The following is a 17,154-nucleotide window of genomic DNA, read 5'->3' on the forward strand; positions in this document are numbered from 1 at the left end:
GTGTATTTCAGATAATTAATGAATTCAGATGTCACAATGATCGTTTACATGGATAAGGAGTCCTACTGAATCAATTACTGCCGTTTATATCTAACTAATGATTGTTTTTGTAAAAGTGTAACGTCGAGCCTCAGCAGCTTTCTCACTCCTTATGTGCTACTGTATAAAACCTGGTTTTGCGCCTGCACTAATTGCTTACGGCCATACCACCCTGAACACGCCCGATCTCGTCTGATCTCGGAAGCTAAGCAGGGTCGGGCCTGGTTAGTACTTGGATGGGAGACCGCCTGGGAATACCAGGTGCTGTAAGCTTTTTCTTTTTCAACTCGAGCTCATTGCCTCCGTGGCCTACCGTGGCGTACCGTGACCTGATGTTTACTGCCAACCGCTTTGGAGGATTTAAGCAACATACAAAAACTGACAACGTCTCTCAAAACTATTTTTGTGAAACATGAGGACAGTATAGTGATACTGCCAGCAGGGAGCACCAGAGAGCTGAACCGACAGTTGTACATTTCTTAAACTTTCACCAACACAAACACGCACGCTCACTTCAGATCATGGGAGGACGTCAAAAAATCACCACCCATTCTCTGACACTTTAACCGTTAACCTTGGTTCAAACATTTAACATCACACGCACACGCAGTGTATTTCAGATAATTAATGAATTCAGATGTCACAATGATCGTTTACATGGATAAGGAGTCCTACTGAATCAATTACTGCCGTTTATATCTAACTAATGATTGTTTTTGTAAGAGTGTAACGTCGAGCCTCAGCAGCTTTCTCACTCCTTATGTGCTACTGTATAAAACCTGGTTTTGCGCCTGCACTAATTGCTTACGGCCATACCACCCTGAACACGCCCGATCTCGTCTGATCTCGGAAGCTAAGCAGGGTCGGGCCTGGTTAGTACTTGGATGGGAGACCGCCTGGGAATACCAGGTGCTGTAAGCTTTTTCTTTTTCAACTCGAGCTCATTGACTCCGTGGCGTACCGTGACCTGATGTTTACTGCCAACCGCTTTGGAGGATTTAAGCAACATACAAAAACTGACAACGTCTCTCAAAACTATTTTTGTGAAACATGAGGACAGTATAGTGATACTGCCAGCAGGGAGCACCAGAGAGCTGAACCGACAGTTGTACATTTCTTAAACTTTCACCAACACAAACACGCACGCTCACTTCAGATCATGGGAGGACGTCAAAAAATCACCACCCATTCTCTGACACTTTAACCGTTAACCTTGGTTCAAACATTTAACATCACACGCACACGCAGTGTATTTCAGATAATTAATGAATTCAGATGTCACAATGATCGTTTACATGGATAAGGAGTCCTACTGAATCAATTACTGCCGTTTATATCTAACTAATGATTGTTTTTGTAAGAGTGTAACGTCGAGCCTCAGCAGCTTTCTCACTCCTTATGTGCTACTGTATAAAACCTGGTTTTGCGCCTGCACTAATTGCTTACGGCCATACCACCCTGAACACGCCCGATCTCGTCTGATCTCGGAAGCTAAGCAGGGTCGGGCCTGGTTAGTACTTGGATGGGAGACCGCCTGGGAATACCAGGTGCTGTAAGCTTTTTCTTTTTCAACTCGAGCTCATTGACTCCGTGGCGTACCGTGACCTGATGTTTACTGCCAACCGCTTTGGAGGATTTAAGCAACATACAAAAACTGACAACGTCTCTCAAAACTATTTTTGTGAAACATGAGGACAGTATAGTGATACTGCCAGCAGGGAGCACCAGAGAGCTGAACCGACAGTTGTACATTTCTTAAACTTTCACCAACACAAACACGCACGCTCACTTCAGATCATGGGAGGACGTCAAAAAATCACCACCCATTCTCTGACACTTTAACCGTTAACCTTGGTTCAAACATTTAACATCACACGCACACGCAGTGTATTTCAGATAATTAATGAATTCAGATGTCACAATGATCGTTTACATGGATAAGGAGTCCTACTGAATCAATTACTGCCGTTTATATCTAACTAATGATTGTTTTTGTAAGAGTGTAACGTCGAGCCTCAGCAGCTTTCTCACTCCTTATGTGCTACTGTATAAAACCTGGTTTTGCGCCTGCACTAATTGCTTACTGCCATACCACCCTGAACACGCCCGATCTCGTCTGATCTCGGAAGCTAAGCAGGGTTGGGCCTGGTTAGTACTTGGATGGGAGACCTCCTCAGAAGCCCAGGTTGCTGTAAGTAGTGACGGGTGTCACCAAAAGAGAAAAAAAAAAAACACGCCCGATCTCGTCTGATCTCAGAAGCTAAGCAGGGTCGGGCCTGGTTAGTACTTGGATGGGTGACCGCCTGGTAATACCAGGTGCTGTACGTTTTTTCTTTTTCAACTCGAGCTCATTGACTCCGTGGCGTACCGTGACCTGATGTTTACTGCCAACCGCTTTGGAGGATTTAAGCAACATACAAAAACTGACAACGTCTCTCAAAACTATTTTTGTGAAACATGAGGACAGTATAGTGATACTGCCAGCAGGGAGCACCAGAGAGCTGAACCGACAGTTGTACATTTCTTAAACTTTCACCAACACAAACACGCACGCTCACTTCAGATCATGGGAGGACGTCAAAAAATCACCACCCATTCTCTGACACTTTAACCGTTAACCTTGGTTCAAACATTTAACATCACACGCACACGCAGTGTATTTCAGATAATTAATGAATTCAGATGTCACAATGATCGTTTACATGGATAAGGAGTCCTACTGAATCAATTACTGCCGTTTATATCTAACTAATGATTGTTTTTGTAAAAGTGTAACGTCGAGCCTCAGCAGCTTTCTCACTCCTTATGTGCTACTGTATAAAACCTGGTTTTGCGCCTGCACTAATTGCTTACGGCCATACCACCCTGAACACGCCCGATCTCGTCTGATCTCGGAAGCTAAGCAGGGTCGGGCTGGTTAGTACTTGGATGGGAGACCGCCTGGGAATACCAGGTGCTGTAAGCTTTTTCTTTTTCAACTCGAGCTCATTGACTCCGTGGCCTACCGTGGCGTACCGTGACCTGATGTTTACTGCCAACCGCTTTGGAGGATTTAAGCAACATACAAAAACTGACAACGTCTCTCAAAACTATTTTTGTGAAACATGAGGACAGTATAGTGATACTGCCAGCAGGGAGCACCAGAGAGCTGAACCGACAGTTGTACATTTCTTAAACTTTCACCAACACAAACACGCACGCTCACTTCAGATCATGGGAGGACGTCAAAAAATCACCACCCATTCTCTGACACTTTAACCGTTAACCTTGGTTCAAACATTTAACATCACACGCACACGCAGTGTATTTCAGATAATTAATGAATTCAGATGTCACAATGATCGTTTACATGGATAAGGAGTCCTACTGAATCAATTACTGCCGTTTATATCTAACTAATGATTGTTTTTGTAAAGTGTAACGTCGAGCCTCAGCAGCTTTCTCACTCCTTATGTGCTACTGTATAAAACCTGGTTTTGCGCCTGCACTAATTGCTTACGGCCATACCACCCTGAACACGCCCGATCTCGTCTGATCTCGGAAGCTAAGCAGGGTCGGGCCTGGTTAGTACTTGGATGGGAGACCGCCTGGGAATACCAGGTGCTGTAAGCTTTTTCTTTTTCAACTCGAGCTCATTGACTCCGTGGTGTACCGTGACCTGATGTTTACTGCCAACCGCTTTGGAGGATTTAAGCAACATACAAAAACTGACAACGTCTCTCAAAACTATTTTTGTGAAACATGAGGACAGTATAGTGATACTGCCAGCAGGGAGCACCAGAGAGCTGAACCGACAGTTGTACATTTCTTAAACTTTCACCAACACAAACACGCACGCTCACTTCAGATCATGGGAGGACGTCAAAAAATCACCACCCATTCTCTGACACTTTAACCGTTAACCTTGGTTCAAACATTTAACATCACACGCACACGCAGTGTATTTCAGATAATTAATGAATTCAGATGTCACAATGATCGTTTACATGGATAAGGAGTCCTACTGAATCAATTACTGCCGTTTATATCTAACTAATGATTGTTTTTGTAAAAGTGTAACGTCGAGCCTCAGCAGCTTTCTCACTCCTTATGTGCTACTGTATAAAACCTGGTTTTGCGCCTGCACTAATTGCTTACGGCCATACCACCCTGAACACGCCCGATCTCGTCTGATCTCGGAAGCTAAGCAGGGTCGGGCCTGGTTAGTACTTGGATGGGAGACCGCCTGGGAATACCAGGTGCTGTAAGCTTTTTCTTTTTCAACTCGAGCTCATTGACTCCGTGGCCTACCGTGGCGTACCGTGACCTGATGTTTACTGCCAACCGCTTTGGAGGATTTAAGCAACATACAAAAACTGACAACGTCTCTCAAAACTATTTTTGTGAAACATGAGGACAGTATAGTGATACTGCCAGCAGGGAGCACCAGAGAGCTGAACCGACAGTTGTACATTTCTTAAACTTTCACCAACACAAACACGCACGCTCACTTCAGATCATGGGAGGACGTCAAAAAATCACCACCCATTCTCTGACACTTTAACCGTTAACCTTGGTTCAAACATTTAACATCACACGCACACGCAGTGTATTTCAGATAATTAATGAATTCAGATGTCACAATGATCGTTTACATGGATAAGGAGTCCTACTGAATCAATTACTGCCGTTTATATCTAACTAATGATTGTTTTTGTAAGAGTGTAACGTCGAGCCTCAGCAGCTTTCTCACTCCTTATGTGCTACTGTATAAAACCTGGTTTTGCGCCTGCACTAATTGCTTACGGCCATACCACCCTGAACACGCCCGATCTCGTCTGATCTCGGAAGCTAAGCAGGGTCGGGCCTGGTTAGTACTTGGATGGGAGACCGCCTGGGAATACCAGGTGCTGTAAGCTTTTTCTTTTTCAACTCGAGCTCATTGACTCCGTGGCGTACCGTGACCTGATGTTTACTGCCAACCGCTTTGGAGGATTTAAGCAACATACAAAAACTGACAACGTCTCTCAAAACTATTTTTGTGAAACATGAGGACAGTATAGTGATACTGCCAGCAGGGAGCACCAGAGAGCTGAACCGACAGTTGTACATTTCTTAAACTTTCACCAACACAAACACGCACGCTCACTTCAGATCATGGGAGGACGTCAAAAAATCACCACCCATTCTCTGACACTTTAACCGTTAACCTTGGTTCAAACATTTAACATCACACGCACACGCAGTGTATTTCAGATAATTAATGAATTCAGATGTCACAATGATCGTTTACATGGATAAGGAGTCCTACTGAATCAATTACTGCCGTTTATATCTAACTAATGATTGTTTTTGTAAAAGTGTAACGTCGAGCCTCAGCAGCTTTCTCACTCCTTATGTGCTACTGTATAAAACCTGGTTTTGCGCCTGCACTAATTGCTTACGGCCATACCACCCTGAACACGCCCGATCTCGTCTGATCTCGGAAGCTAAGCAGGGTCGGGCCTGGTTAGTACTTGGATGGGAGACCGCCTGGGAATACCAGGTGCTGTAAGCTTTTTCTTTTTCAACTCGAGCTCATTGACTCCGTGGCCTACCGTGGCGTACCGTGACCTGATGTTTACTGCCAACCGCTTTGGAGGATTTAAGCAACATACAAAAACTGACAACGTCTCTCAAAACTATTTTTGTGAAACATGAGGACAGTATAGTGATACTGCCAGCAGGGAGCACCAGAGAGCTGAACCGACAGTTGTACATTTCTTAAACTTTCACCAACACAAACACGCACGCTCACTTCAGATCATGGGAGGACGTCAAAAAATCACCACCCATTCTCTGACACTTTAACCGTTAACCTTGGTTCAAACATTTAACATCACACGCACACGCAGTGTATTTCAGATAATTAATGAATTCAGATGTCACAATGATCGTTTACATGGATAAGGAGTCCTACTGAATCAATTACTGCCGTTTATATCTAACTAATGATTGTTTTTGTAAGAGTGTAACGTCGAGCCTCAGCAGCTTTCTCACTCCTTATGTGCTACTGTATAAAACCTGGTTTTGCGCCTGCACTAATTGCTTACGGCCATACCACCCTGAACACGCCCGATCTCGTCTGATCTCGGAAGCTAAGCAGGGTCGGGCCTGGTTAGTACTTGGATGGGAGACCGCCTGGGAATACCAGGTGCTGTAAGCTTTTTCTTTTTCAACTCGAGCTCATTGACTCCGTGGCGTACCGTGACCTGATGTTTACTGCCAACCGCTTTGGAGGATTTAAGCAACATACAAAAACTGACAACGTCTCTCAAAACTATTTTTGTGAAACATGAGGACAGTATAGTGATACTGCCAGCAGGGAGCACCAGAGAGCTGAACCGACAGTTGTACATTTCTTAAACTTTCACCAACACAAACACGCACGCTCACTTCAGATCATGGGAGGACGTCAAAAAATCACCACCCATTCTCTGACACTTTAACCGTTAACCTTGGTTCAAACATTTAACATCACACGCACACGCAGTGTATTTCAGATAATTAATGAATTCAGATGTCACAATGATCGTTTACATGGATAAGGAGTCCTACTGAATCAATTACTGCCGTTTATATCTAACTAATGATTGTTTTTGTAAAAGTGTAACGTCGAGCCTCAGCAGCTTTCTCACTCCTTATGTGCTACTGTATAAAACCTGGTTTTGCGCCTGCACTAATTGCTTACGGCCATACCACCCTGAACACGCCCGATCTCGTCTGATCTCGGAAGCTAAGCAGGGTCGGGCCTGGTTAGTACTTGGATGGGAGACCGCCTGGGAATACCAGGTGCTGTAAGCTTTTTCTTTTTCAACTCGAGCTCATTGACTCCGTGGCGTACCGTGACCTGATGTTTACTGCCAACCGCTTTGGAGGATTTAAGCAACATACAAAAACTGACAACGTCTCTCAAAACTATTTTTGTGAAACATGAGGACAGTATAGTGATACTGCCAGCAGGGAGCACCAGAGAGCTGAACCGACAGTTGTACATTTCTTAAACTTTCACCAACACAAACACGCACGCTCACTTCAGATCATGGGAGGACGTCAAAAAATCACCACCCATTCTCTGACACTTTAACCGTTAACCTTGGTTCAAACATTTAACATCACACGCACACGCAGTGTATTTCAGATAATTAATGAATTCAGATGTCACAATGATCGTTTACATGGATAAGGAGTCCTACTGAATCAATTACTGCCGTTTATATCTAACTAATGATTGTTTTTGTAAAAGTGTAACGTCGAGCCTCAGCAGCTTTCTCACTCCTTATGTGCTACTGTATAAAACCTGGTTTTGCGCCTGCACTAATTGCTTACGGCCATACCACCCTGAACACGCCCGATCTCGTCTGATCTCGGAAGCTAAGCAGGGTCGGGCCTGGTTAGTACTTGGATGGGAGACCGCCTGGGAATACCAGGTGCTGTAAGCTTTTTCTTTTTCAACTCGAGCTCATTGCCTCCGTGGCCTACCGTGGCGTACCGTGACCTGATGTTTACTGCCAACCGCTTTGGAGGATTTAAGCAACATACAAAAACTGACAACGTCTCTCAAAACTATTTTTGTGAAACATGAGGACAGTATAGTGATACTGCCAGCAGGGAGCACCAGAGAGCTGAACCGACAGTTGTACATTTCTTAAACTTTCACCAACACAAACACGCACGCTCACTTCAGATCATGGGAGGACGTCAAAAAATCACCACCCATTCTCTGACACTTTAACCGTTAACCTTGGTTCAAACATTTAACATCACACGCACACGCAGTGTATTTCAGATAATTAATGAATTCAGATGTCACAATGATCGTTTACATGGATAAGGAGTCCTACTGAATCAATTACTGCCGTTTATATCTAACTAATGATTGTTTTTGTAAAAGTGTAACGTCGAGCCTCAGCAGCTTTCTCACTCCTTATGTGCTACTGTATAAAACCTGGTTTTGCGCCTGCACTAATTGCTTACGGCCATACCACCCTGAACACGCCCGATCTCGTCTGATCTCGGAAGCTAAGCAGGGTCGGGCCTGGTTAGTACTTGGATGGGAGACCGCCTGGGAATACCAGGTGCTGTAAGCTTTTTCTTTTTCAACTCGAGCTCATTGACTCCGTGGCGTACCGTGACCTGATGTTTACTGCCAACCGCTTTGGAGGATTTAAGCAACATACAAAAACTGACAACGTCTCTCAAAACTGTTTTTGTGAAACATGAGGACAGTATAGTGATACTGCCAGCAGGGAGCACCAGAGAGCTGAACCGACAGTTGTACATTTCTTAAACTTTCACCAACACAAACACGCACGCTCACTTCAGATCATGGGAGGACGTCAAAAAATCACCACCCATTCTCTGACACTTTAACCGTTAACCTTGGTTCAAACATTTAACATCACACGCACACGCAGTGTATTTCAGATAATTAATGAATTCAGATGTCACAATGATCGTTTACATGGATAAGGAGTCCTACTGAATCAATTACTGCCGTTTATATCTAACTAATGATTGTTTTTGTAAAAGTGTAACGTCGAGCCTCAGCAGCTTTCTCACTCCTTATGTGCTACTGTATAAAACCTGGTTTTGCGCCTGCACTAATTGCTTACGGCCATACCACCCTGAACACGCCCGATCTCGTCTGATCTCGGAAGCTAAGCAGGGTCGGGCCTGGTTAGTACTTGGATGGGAGACCGCCTGGGAATACCAGGTGCTGTAAGCATTTTCTTTTTCAACTCGAGCTCATTGACTCCGTGGCGTACCGTGACCTGATGTTTACTGCCAACCGCTTTGGAGGATTTAAGCAACATACAAAAACTGACAACGTCTCTCAAAACTATTTTTGTGAAACATGAGGACAGTATAGTGATACTGCCAGCAGGGAGCACCAGAGAGCTGAACCGACAGTTGTACATTTCTTAAACTTTCACCAACACAAACACGCACGCTCACTTCAGATCATGGGAGGACGTCAAAAAATCACCACCCATTCTCTGACACTTTAACCGTTAACCTTGGTTCAAACATTTAACATCACACGCACACGCAGTGTATTTCAGATAATTAATGAATTCAGATGTCACAATGATCGTTTACATGGATAAGGAGTCCTACTGAATCAATTACTGCCGTTTATATCTAACTAATGATTGTTTTTGTAAAAGTGTAACGTCGAGCCTCAGCAGCTTTCTCACTCCTTATGTGCTACTGTATAAAACCTGGTTTTGCGCCTGCACTAATTGCTTACGGCCATACCACCCTGAACACGCCCGATCTCGTCTGATCTCGGAAGCTAAGCAGGGTCGGGCCTGGTTAGTACTTGGATGGGAGACCGCCTGGGAATACCAGGTGCTGTAAGCTTTTTCCTTTTTCAACTCGAGCTCATTGCCTCCGTGGCCTACTGTACCGTGACCTGATGTTTACTGCCAACCGCTTTGGAGGATTTAAGCAACATACAAAACTGACAACGTCTCTCAAAACTATTTTTGTGAAACATGAGGACAGTATAGTGATACTGCCAGCAGGGAGCACCAGAGAGCTGAACCGACAGTTGTACATTTCTTAAACTTTCACCAACACAAACACGCACGCTCACTTCAGATCATGGGAGGACGTCAAAAAATCACCACCCATTCTCTGACACTTTAACCGTTAACCTTGGTTCAAACATTTAACATCACACGCACACGCAGTGTATTTCAGATAATTAATGAATTCAGATGTCACAATGATCGTTTACATGGATAAGGAGTCCTACTGAATCAATTACTGCCGTTTATATCTAACTAATGATTGTTTTTGTAAAAGTGTAACGTCGAGCCTCAGCAGCTTTCTCACTCCTTATGTGCTACTGTATAAAACCTGGTTTTGCGCCTGCACTAATTGCTTACGGCCATACCACCCTGAACACGCCCGATCTCGTCTGATCTCGGAAGCTAAGCAGGGTCGGGCCTGGTTAGTACTTGGATGGGAGACCGCCTGGGAATACCAGGTGCTGTAAGCTTTTTCTTTTTCAACTCGAGCTCATTGCCTCCGTGGCCTACCGTGGCGTACCGTGACCTGATGTTTACTGCCAACCGCTTTGGAGGATTTAAGCAACATACAAAAACTGACAACGTCTCTCAAAACTATTTTTGTGAAACATGAGGACAGTATAGTGATACTGCCAGCAGGGAGCACCAGAGAGCTGAAACGACAGTTGTACATTTCTTAAACTTTCACCAACACAAACACGCACGCTCACTTCAGATCATGGGAGGACGTCAAAAAATCACCACCCATTCTCTGACACTTTAACCGTTAACCTTGGTTCAAACATTTAACATCACACGCACACGCAGTGTATTTCAGATAATTAATGAATTCAGATGTCACAATGATCGTTTACATGGATAAGGAGTCCTACTGAATCAATTACTGCCGTTTATATCTAACTAATGATTGTTTTTGTAAGAGTGTAACGTCGAGCCTCAGCAGCTTTCTCACTCCTTATGTGCTACTGTATAAAACCTGGTTTTGCGCCTGCACTAATTGCTTACGGCCATACCACCCTGAACACGCCCGATCTCGTCTGATCTCGGAAGCTAAGCAGGGTCGGGCCTGGTTAGTACTTGGATGGGAGACCGCCTGGGAATACCAGGTGCTGTAAGCTTTTTCTTTTTCAACTCGAGCTCATTGCCTCCGTGGCCTACCGTGGCGTACCGTGACCTGATGTTTACTGCCAACCGCTTTGGAGGATTTAAGCAACATACAAAAACTGACAACGTCTCTCAAAACTATTTTTGTGAAACATGAGGACAGTATAGTGATACTGCCAGCAGGGAGCACCAGAGAGCTGAACCGACAGTTGTACATTTCTTAAACTTTCACCAACACAAACACGCACGCTCACTTCAGATCATGGGAGGACGTCAAAAAATCACCACCCATTCTCTGACACTTTAACCGTTAACCTTGGTTCAAACATTTAACATCACACGCACACGCAGTGTATTTCAGATAATTAATGAATTCAGATGTCACAATGATCGTTTACATGGATAAGGAGTCCTACTGAATCAATTACTGCCGTTTATATCTAACTAATGATTGTTTTTGTAAAGTGTAACGTCGAGCCTCAGCAGCTTTCTCACTCCTTATGTGCTACTGTATAAAACCTGGTTTTGCGCCTGCACTAATTGCTTACGGCCATACCACCCTGAACACGCCCGATCTCGTCTGATCTCGGAAGCTAAGCAGGGTCGGGCCTGGTTAGTACTTGGATGGGAGACCGCCTGGGAATACCAGGTGCTGTAAGCTTTTTCTTTTTCAACTCGAGCTCATTGACTCCGTGGCCTACCGTGGCGTACCGTGACCTGATGTTTACTGCCAACCGCTTTGGAGGATTTAAGCAACATACAAAAACTGACAACGTCTCTCAAAACTATTTTTGTGAAACATGAGGACAGTATAGTGATACTGCCAGCAGGGAGCACCAGAGAGCTGAACCGACAGTTGTACATTTCTTAAACTTTCACCAACACAAACACGCACGCTCACTTCAGATCATGGGAGGACGTCAAAAAATCACCACCCATTCTCTGACACTTTAACCGTTAACCTTGGTTCAAACATTTAACATCACACGCACACGCAGTGTATTTCAGATAATTAATGAATTCAGATGTCACAATGATCGTTTACATGGATAAGGAGTCCTACTGAATCAATTACTGCCGTTTATATCTAACTAATGATTGTTTTTGTAAAAGTGTAACGTCGAGCCTCAGCAGCTTTCTCACTCCTTATGTGCTACTGTATAAAACCTGGTTTTGCGCCTGCACTAATTGCTTACGGCCATACCACCCTGAACACGCCCGATCTCGTCTGATCTCGGAAGCTAAGCAGGGTCGGGCCTGGTTAGTACTTGGATGGGAGACCGCCTGGGAATACCAGGTGCTGTAAGCTTTTTCTTTTTCAACTCGAGCTCATTGACTCCGTGGCGTACCGTGACCTGATGTTTACTGCCAACCGCTTTGGAGGATTTAAGCAACATACAAAAACTGACAACGTCTCTCAAAACTGTTTTTGTGAAACAGTATAGTGATACTGCCAGCAGGGAGCACCAGAGAGCTGAACCGACAGTTGTACATTTCTTAAACTTTCACCAACACAAACACGCACGCTCACTTCAGATCATTGGAGGACGTCAAAAAATCACCACCCATTCTCTGACACTTTAACCGTTAAAGGGCATGGTGCAGGTTTCTATTTTCTTCTATTCTGGCAATTTTCTAGTTGGTAATAAACATTTAAACAATTATCCATTGTATTTGATGTTGTAGGGTATCACAAAATATAAATATTAGGAAAAGTAGGTGATATATTAGTGGTTATTAGCCACAGGTTAGCGATGATTCTTATTTCTCCCACAATGCATTGCATGACGTCACATAAGGTACTCCGCGCTTTTGGACGACAGCCGAAGCCGCTAGTGAGAGAGTGACAGTGTCAGATTATATAAGTAAATACATAAATAGAGATAGCCTAGATATAGATAGATAGATCGATAGATAGATAGATCGATAGATAGAATAGCATAACATCGATAGATAGATAGAATAGCATAACATCGATAGATAGTGAGGGATAGCATAGCATAACATAACATAACATAGATAGATAGTGAGGGATAGCATAGCATAGCATAGCATAACATATATATAGATAGAGAGAGAGAGTAGATATATAAGTAGATAACATGGTTTTCTACTGTATTTGTGGCGGGTGCAACAACTCCAGCAAAAGTGGACATAGGGTACATTGCTTCCCCAAGGACAAAGGGATTCTCCGAAGCTGGGTGCAATTTGTCAAGGTTAGGCGGGCAGATTTTTCAGCTAGCTCTGTTACCGCGTACTCCAGAATATGCAGCGCGCATTTCAAGGAGGAGGATTACCACCCAGGGGATGCCAAGATGGTCTCACTTGGTTTAAAGAGTAAGAGGACGGCGAAGTTAATTCCTACCGCCGTGCCGTCTGTGCATGCAAACCACTCTGCCTGCCCTGTCCCGAGGTCGAGAGACACCGTCTGCCGCAAGCGAGAGATTGCCACGGTAAGCATCATGCTATAGCTGCTAATTACAAGCTGCGCGTTAGCTAGCTCTGTGTATTTTGCATACCGTGTTCCCTTTGACACAGGCTCCTCTACAAGCATGATCAGTCTGACATTAGAAGAGCATATTTCTTGATAAACGAATATGAGCCAAAACAAAATTGCCCTGAAGTAAATGTCCATATCGTCATGAAAGCTTCATGGCTAGTGTTTTGATCAGTGATCGTCATCATCGAGCGGCTTTCACAACAGTGTGTTTGCGTTTTGTGTTAGTGCTAGACTGCTACGGTTCTCTTTCACATATACTGTATTTGACCGTGACCGTGTCGTCAGGGCTGTAATGGACGCTAAACGCAAGTAAACGCAGTTTACCCACCTCTGAAATTTGAGAAACAGAGTTTATCCACTTCTCACTTCAGAGTTTAGCTACCTCCCAATACAGTAAATGTACTACCATTGGTTGCGAATCACTGATCTAAGTATTCAGTTTACCTACCTCTTATTTCACCACTACACCCTTGCATTTCTTTTTTATATACTTATATATACTATACTTTATACTAATATACTTTTTTATATTTGTTTTCGCAAGATGTTGACAGACGCCTCACAGCAGGAGACCGTGCACAGTGTAGACACTGTGGAGAGTGTCGATGCTGGGGATCAGCCCTTGCCCTCCTCCACTTCTGACGCTGGGACACAATGTTATTTGAAGCCCCCCCGATGGTCTCACGGTAAATCTTTGGTATTTTAAGGGGTAGATATTATGTCTAAAACATTGCAAGTAGGACATTTCCATACACATTGATGAAATGAATACATAGCCTACACCAAAACATAGCCGCTTAGATTTGCCATGATTGTCATATGTTTGGGTATGTTTACTGCCTCTGCCACAGCTGTGCAGGTTAACCTGAAGCCCAAGATGGTTAGCGTGGGCACACAGACTTCAATCAGCCCACAAACCTCCACTCCCCTCGCTAGTCCTGAACAGACAGTTGACGACGATGATGATGATAATGCCACTGTCATCAGTGACTTGTCGTGGGTGCCCGAAGAGCCGATGGATGAGGAGGAATTGTTTGATGAGGAGCCACCTTACACGTGTGACCCCCACCACAAGTGAGATAATCTAAAACCAACATAGACCATATTGAATGCTCAATGCTTTGTTAGTTTGAATGACACCGCCCCCCTCCCCCTCATTTTTTGTTGTTGTAGTTGCTTTGACAAATTCATTGTTTGCCAAGAGGAGCTGATGGGCCTTTTTGCCATCTGTCCGGCCTGTTGTGAGAGGTCGGATAGGAGCATCGTGCAGCAGGAAGGAACTTTTGTTAAGATCAATCAGGTACAGTTTTGTTTATGCAGTTTTGTTTACGTGGCCATCTGATTAGAAAATCTGAATATCTAATTAAAATCTGATAGCTCTGACTGTCTTGCCAGTTAATTTACAATGTATGTACCAGGCTGGCTTAAGTCTGCTGGTTTGTGATGCCATCATATTTGAGTGTTATACTGTATTGGTCATGTGTGTTTCATTGAAAATATGAAACCTTTGACCAGTAATGTACAGTACTTACTCTATATTGAATCCTGATATACTGTTGATTACAATGTTTTATTTTATTTTCTTACATATCTAGGTCTGTGCATCATGTGGCTACCACCGTTTCTGGCAAAACCAGCCAATGCTCCACAGGAACATGCCAACCTGCAACCTCCTGTTAAGTGGGGCCATTCATTTTACTGGATGTTTGGCCACACAGACACTAAGAATGTTGACCCTGTTTGGCCTGCAGTGCATCAGTGCGAGCAGTTTCTTTCGCCATCAGCGCCGCTACATCATCCCAGTAATCGTTCAGGCCTGGCAGAATGATCAAGCCAAGAATTTTAGTGACCTACGGGCAATGGATGGCGGGCTAGTTCTTGCTGGGGACTGCAGGTAAACCAGTGTGAGAGCTAGACCAGTTCCACGTTTTGATTTTGTTATTTGTTATCATGTAGGGTGGCTTTAGTTGGCATTTGCAGTTGACATGGTGGATTGTCTTTACAGACCATGGTTTTAAAAACTTGAAACATAAATTGTAATTAATTCCAGGTCAGATTCTCCTGGGCACTGCGCAAAGTATGGGTCATACTCTCTGATAGAGGACAGAGTGAACAAGGTGGTGGATGTTCAGCTTGTTCAGGTAAACCTGATGTTATTAGACAAAGAAATGAACTCTGCAATTTGGTAAAAGGATTGTATCTTAATATAACATCTTTCCACTAGTACAACCATGCATAGAGCTTTATTGTGTATTGCCTAACTAGAGTAGTGTATCATAATGCCTGGACCAGCAACGCTTCGGTTCATTAACGCCTCCTTCAACACCACCTGCATTCTACACTTACACTGTTATGTCATGTTGCAGAGCTCAGAGGTCCCCAACAGCTCATGGTGTGAGCTTGAAGGGCTCAAGCGCAGTGTTGGCCTGCTGAGGGGAAACGACCTGCATTTGGCAACGCTGATCACGGACCGACATCGCCAGGTATTTACAATAAAAATGCAGTATAGAAGGTAAATATCTGAATTGCACTGAAGCTGGATGTTTGTGGTTTTTTTCTCCTTAGGTTGCCAAATGGGTGAGAGAGGAGCTGATCCCTGAAGGGACACAGCATTATTTTGACGTGTGGCACATTGCAAAAAGTATGTATCCATTGTTGGAACCTTGAAGCAGTTTTTGTTAGTGCATATCAATTAATACCATTTGTTCTAAAACAGGTCTGGGGAAGGCATTGGATGCAGCATCCAAAGAGTGTGACCAACTACAGTTGTGGAGGCCAGCTATAGTGAATCACCTCTATTGGACTGCAGCCTCAACCCCAGATGGCAACCCAGCGGTCATGGAGGCCAAATGGAGAAGTTTAGTGAACCACATCCAGGACATCCATGACCATGACACCCCTGCCTTCTCCAGTTGTGCCCATGGCCCTCTAGACGAAGATCAGCGCAACAAAGAGTGGCTGGACCCAGGTACAGTACTGGTATTATGCACGCTCTACATAGTTTTGTTTTAGTTGCTGTCTTTGAGTAATTGTCTGGATGCTTTGACATGTGACCTTCGTGATGAAATTATTTTTTCATTCCCTGGCAATCTCATAACATTCTGTTTACTGTTTATGTTTGCTATAATTCATATGCAGGACAATTTCATGTGTTTCCATTTCAAAAAGGAATTCTGTCTGTATCCATCTTCCTGTCTATTTGTACGTTTTCCGTCTGTCTGTGTGTCTGTCTGTCTGCCTCCCTGCCTACCTGTCTTGGTCTTTTCAGGCTCATTGGCAGCAGTCAAGTTGGAGAACATAATGATGAGGGCTGCCTTGCTGAAAGATGTTCGTCAGCTGTCTCCACAGCACCAGACCTTCTCCCTTGAGGCTTACCACTCCCTCATCTTAGTAATAATAGTACCTATTAACGTGCCTATTGTAGTATTTTGTCATACACCAAGTTTCAAAGGTTTTCTCAAATGTGTTATTTTGTAGGCTTCTCTTAGCGGCGCTGCATTATAATCACAATGCCAATCGTGAGACAGCACGGAGAAGTGACGGGACGGAGAAGTACTGCGTGCGGTATCCGCGCTTCAGAAAAGGTGCCCATGTGGTGCGTCCCATCAAAGAGGCAGCCTCATACGGTAAGCAGTGTCAGGCAGTTCTATCATATTTTGAGATGGCGCACGAGTGATCAGTGACAATGATCTTTATAAAGTAATATTATTATTATTATATTATTATTATGTCTGCAGGTTATGCAACATCATTAATGAAGGCCCTTCGGGAGAGCTACGACAATTCACCCGCGGTTCTTCGAGAGGTTGGCGCCAATTTGTCCTCCGATGCACCCGCCCCCATCGCCAAATCCTTCGAACAGATTCCTAAGGAGGAGGCCATCAGCCTCTACCTAGCCCGGCAGTCACGCTTCAAGAAAACCTAATTTCACATTATTATTTTTTTCCACGGACA

General features: G+C 44.0%; 1 protein-coding gene and 19 non-coding genes across 20 annotated transcripts; all 20 read left to right on the top strand.

Annotated features, from left to right (window-relative positions):
- The first annotated feature begins 193 nt into the window (after positions 1-193).
- LOC130396658 (5S ribosomal RNA) lies at positions 194-312 on the top strand. Its single transcript, XR_008899283.1, has one exon. It is a non-coding gene; the product is annotated as a 5S ribosomal RNA (ribosomal RNA).
- A 529-nt stretch (positions 313-841) lies between these two features.
- On the top strand, positions 842-960 carry LOC130396661 (5S ribosomal RNA). Its single transcript, XR_008899285.1, has one exon. It is a non-coding gene; the product is annotated as a 5S ribosomal RNA (ribosomal RNA).
- A 519-nt stretch (positions 961-1,479) lies between these two features.
- On the top strand, positions 1,480-1,598 carry LOC130396662 (5S ribosomal RNA). Its single transcript, XR_008899286.1, has one exon. It is a non-coding gene; the product is annotated as a 5S ribosomal RNA (ribosomal RNA).
- Positions 1,599-2,117: 519 nt separating this feature from the next.
- LOC130394791 (5S ribosomal RNA) lies at positions 2,118-2,237 on the top strand. The gene has a single exon (XR_008897915.1). It is a non-coding gene; the product is annotated as a 5S ribosomal RNA (ribosomal RNA).
- Positions 2,238-2,886: 649 nt separating this feature from the next.
- LOC130394286 (5S ribosomal RNA) lies at positions 2,887-3,004 on the top strand. The gene has a single exon (XR_008897459.1). It is a non-coding gene; the product is annotated as a 5S ribosomal RNA (ribosomal RNA).
- A 528-nt stretch (positions 3,005-3,532) lies between these two features.
- On the top strand, positions 3,533-3,651 carry LOC130396663 (5S ribosomal RNA). Its single transcript, XR_008899287.1, has one exon. It is a non-coding gene; the product is annotated as a 5S ribosomal RNA (ribosomal RNA).
- A 519-nt stretch (positions 3,652-4,170) lies between these two features.
- Positions 4,171-4,289, top strand: LOC130396664 (5S ribosomal RNA). Its single transcript, XR_008899288.1, has one exon. It is a non-coding gene; the product is annotated as a 5S ribosomal RNA (ribosomal RNA).
- Positions 4,290-4,818: 529 nt separating this feature from the next.
- Positions 4,819-4,937, top strand: LOC130396665 (5S ribosomal RNA). The gene has a single exon (XR_008899289.1). It is a non-coding gene; the product is annotated as a 5S ribosomal RNA (ribosomal RNA).
- Positions 4,938-5,456: 519 nt separating this feature from the next.
- LOC130396666 (5S ribosomal RNA) lies at positions 5,457-5,575 on the top strand. Its single transcript, XR_008899290.1, has one exon. It is a non-coding gene; the product is annotated as a 5S ribosomal RNA (ribosomal RNA).
- A 529-nt stretch (positions 5,576-6,104) lies between these two features.
- On the top strand, positions 6,105-6,223 carry LOC130396667 (5S ribosomal RNA). The gene has a single exon (XR_008899291.1). It is a non-coding gene; the product is annotated as a 5S ribosomal RNA (ribosomal RNA).
- A 519-nt stretch (positions 6,224-6,742) lies between these two features.
- LOC130396668 (5S ribosomal RNA) lies at positions 6,743-6,861 on the top strand. Its single transcript, XR_008899292.1, has one exon. It is a non-coding gene; the product is annotated as a 5S ribosomal RNA (ribosomal RNA).
- Positions 6,862-7,380: 519 nt separating this feature from the next.
- LOC130396669 (5S ribosomal RNA) lies at positions 7,381-7,499 on the top strand. Its single transcript, XR_008899293.1, has one exon. It is a non-coding gene; the product is annotated as a 5S ribosomal RNA (ribosomal RNA).
- A 529-nt stretch (positions 7,500-8,028) lies between these two features.
- On the top strand, positions 8,029-8,147 carry LOC130396670 (5S ribosomal RNA). The gene has a single exon (XR_008899294.1). It is a non-coding gene; the product is annotated as a 5S ribosomal RNA (ribosomal RNA).
- Positions 8,148-8,666: 519 nt separating this feature from the next.
- Positions 8,667-8,785, top strand: LOC130399551 (5S ribosomal RNA). The gene has a single exon (XR_008902059.1). It is a non-coding gene; the product is annotated as a 5S ribosomal RNA (ribosomal RNA).
- Positions 8,786-9,304: 519 nt separating this feature from the next.
- LOC130396672 (5S ribosomal RNA) lies at positions 9,305-9,423 on the top strand. The gene has a single exon (XR_008899296.1). It is a non-coding gene; the product is annotated as a 5S ribosomal RNA (ribosomal RNA).
- A 524-nt stretch (positions 9,424-9,947) lies between these two features.
- On the top strand, positions 9,948-10,066 carry LOC130396673 (5S ribosomal RNA). The gene has a single exon (XR_008899297.1). It is a non-coding gene; the product is annotated as a 5S ribosomal RNA (ribosomal RNA).
- A 529-nt stretch (positions 10,067-10,595) lies between these two features.
- Positions 10,596-10,714, top strand: LOC130396674 (5S ribosomal RNA). Its single transcript, XR_008899298.1, has one exon. It is a non-coding gene; the product is annotated as a 5S ribosomal RNA (ribosomal RNA).
- A 528-nt stretch (positions 10,715-11,242) lies between these two features.
- On the top strand, positions 11,243-11,361 carry LOC130396675 (5S ribosomal RNA). Its single transcript, XR_008899299.1, has one exon. It is a non-coding gene; the product is annotated as a 5S ribosomal RNA (ribosomal RNA).
- A 529-nt stretch (positions 11,362-11,890) lies between these two features.
- On the top strand, positions 11,891-12,009 carry LOC130396676 (5S ribosomal RNA). The gene has a single exon (XR_008899300.1). It is a non-coding gene; the product is annotated as a 5S ribosomal RNA (ribosomal RNA).
- A 1,652-nt stretch (positions 12,010-13,661) lies between these two features.
- On the top strand, positions 13,662-16,704 carry LOC130393455 (uncharacterized). The gene is made up of 9 exons (XM_056604134.1): positions 13,662-13,886; positions 14,052-14,274; positions 14,796-15,094; positions 15,251-15,341; positions 15,567-15,683; positions 15,766-15,841; positions 15,917-16,168; positions 16,469-16,590; positions 16,678-16,704. Exons 3-9 carry the CDS (start codon positions 14,841-14,843, stop codon positions 16,702-16,704), a joined length of 939 nt encoding a protein of 312 aa, XP_056460109.1. The 5' UTR covers positions 13,662-13,886; positions 14,052-14,274; positions 14,796-14,840.
- Positions 16,705-17,154: the final 450 nt, after the last annotated feature.

This window comes from Gadus chalcogrammus, chromosome 12 (genome assembly GCF_026213295.1).
Source record: "Gadus chalcogrammus isolate NIFS_2021 chromosome 12, NIFS_Gcha_1.0, whole genome shotgun sequence".
NCBI classification, from domain to species: Eukaryota; Metazoa; Chordata; class Actinopteri; order Gadiformes; family Gadidae; genus Gadus; species Gadus chalcogrammus.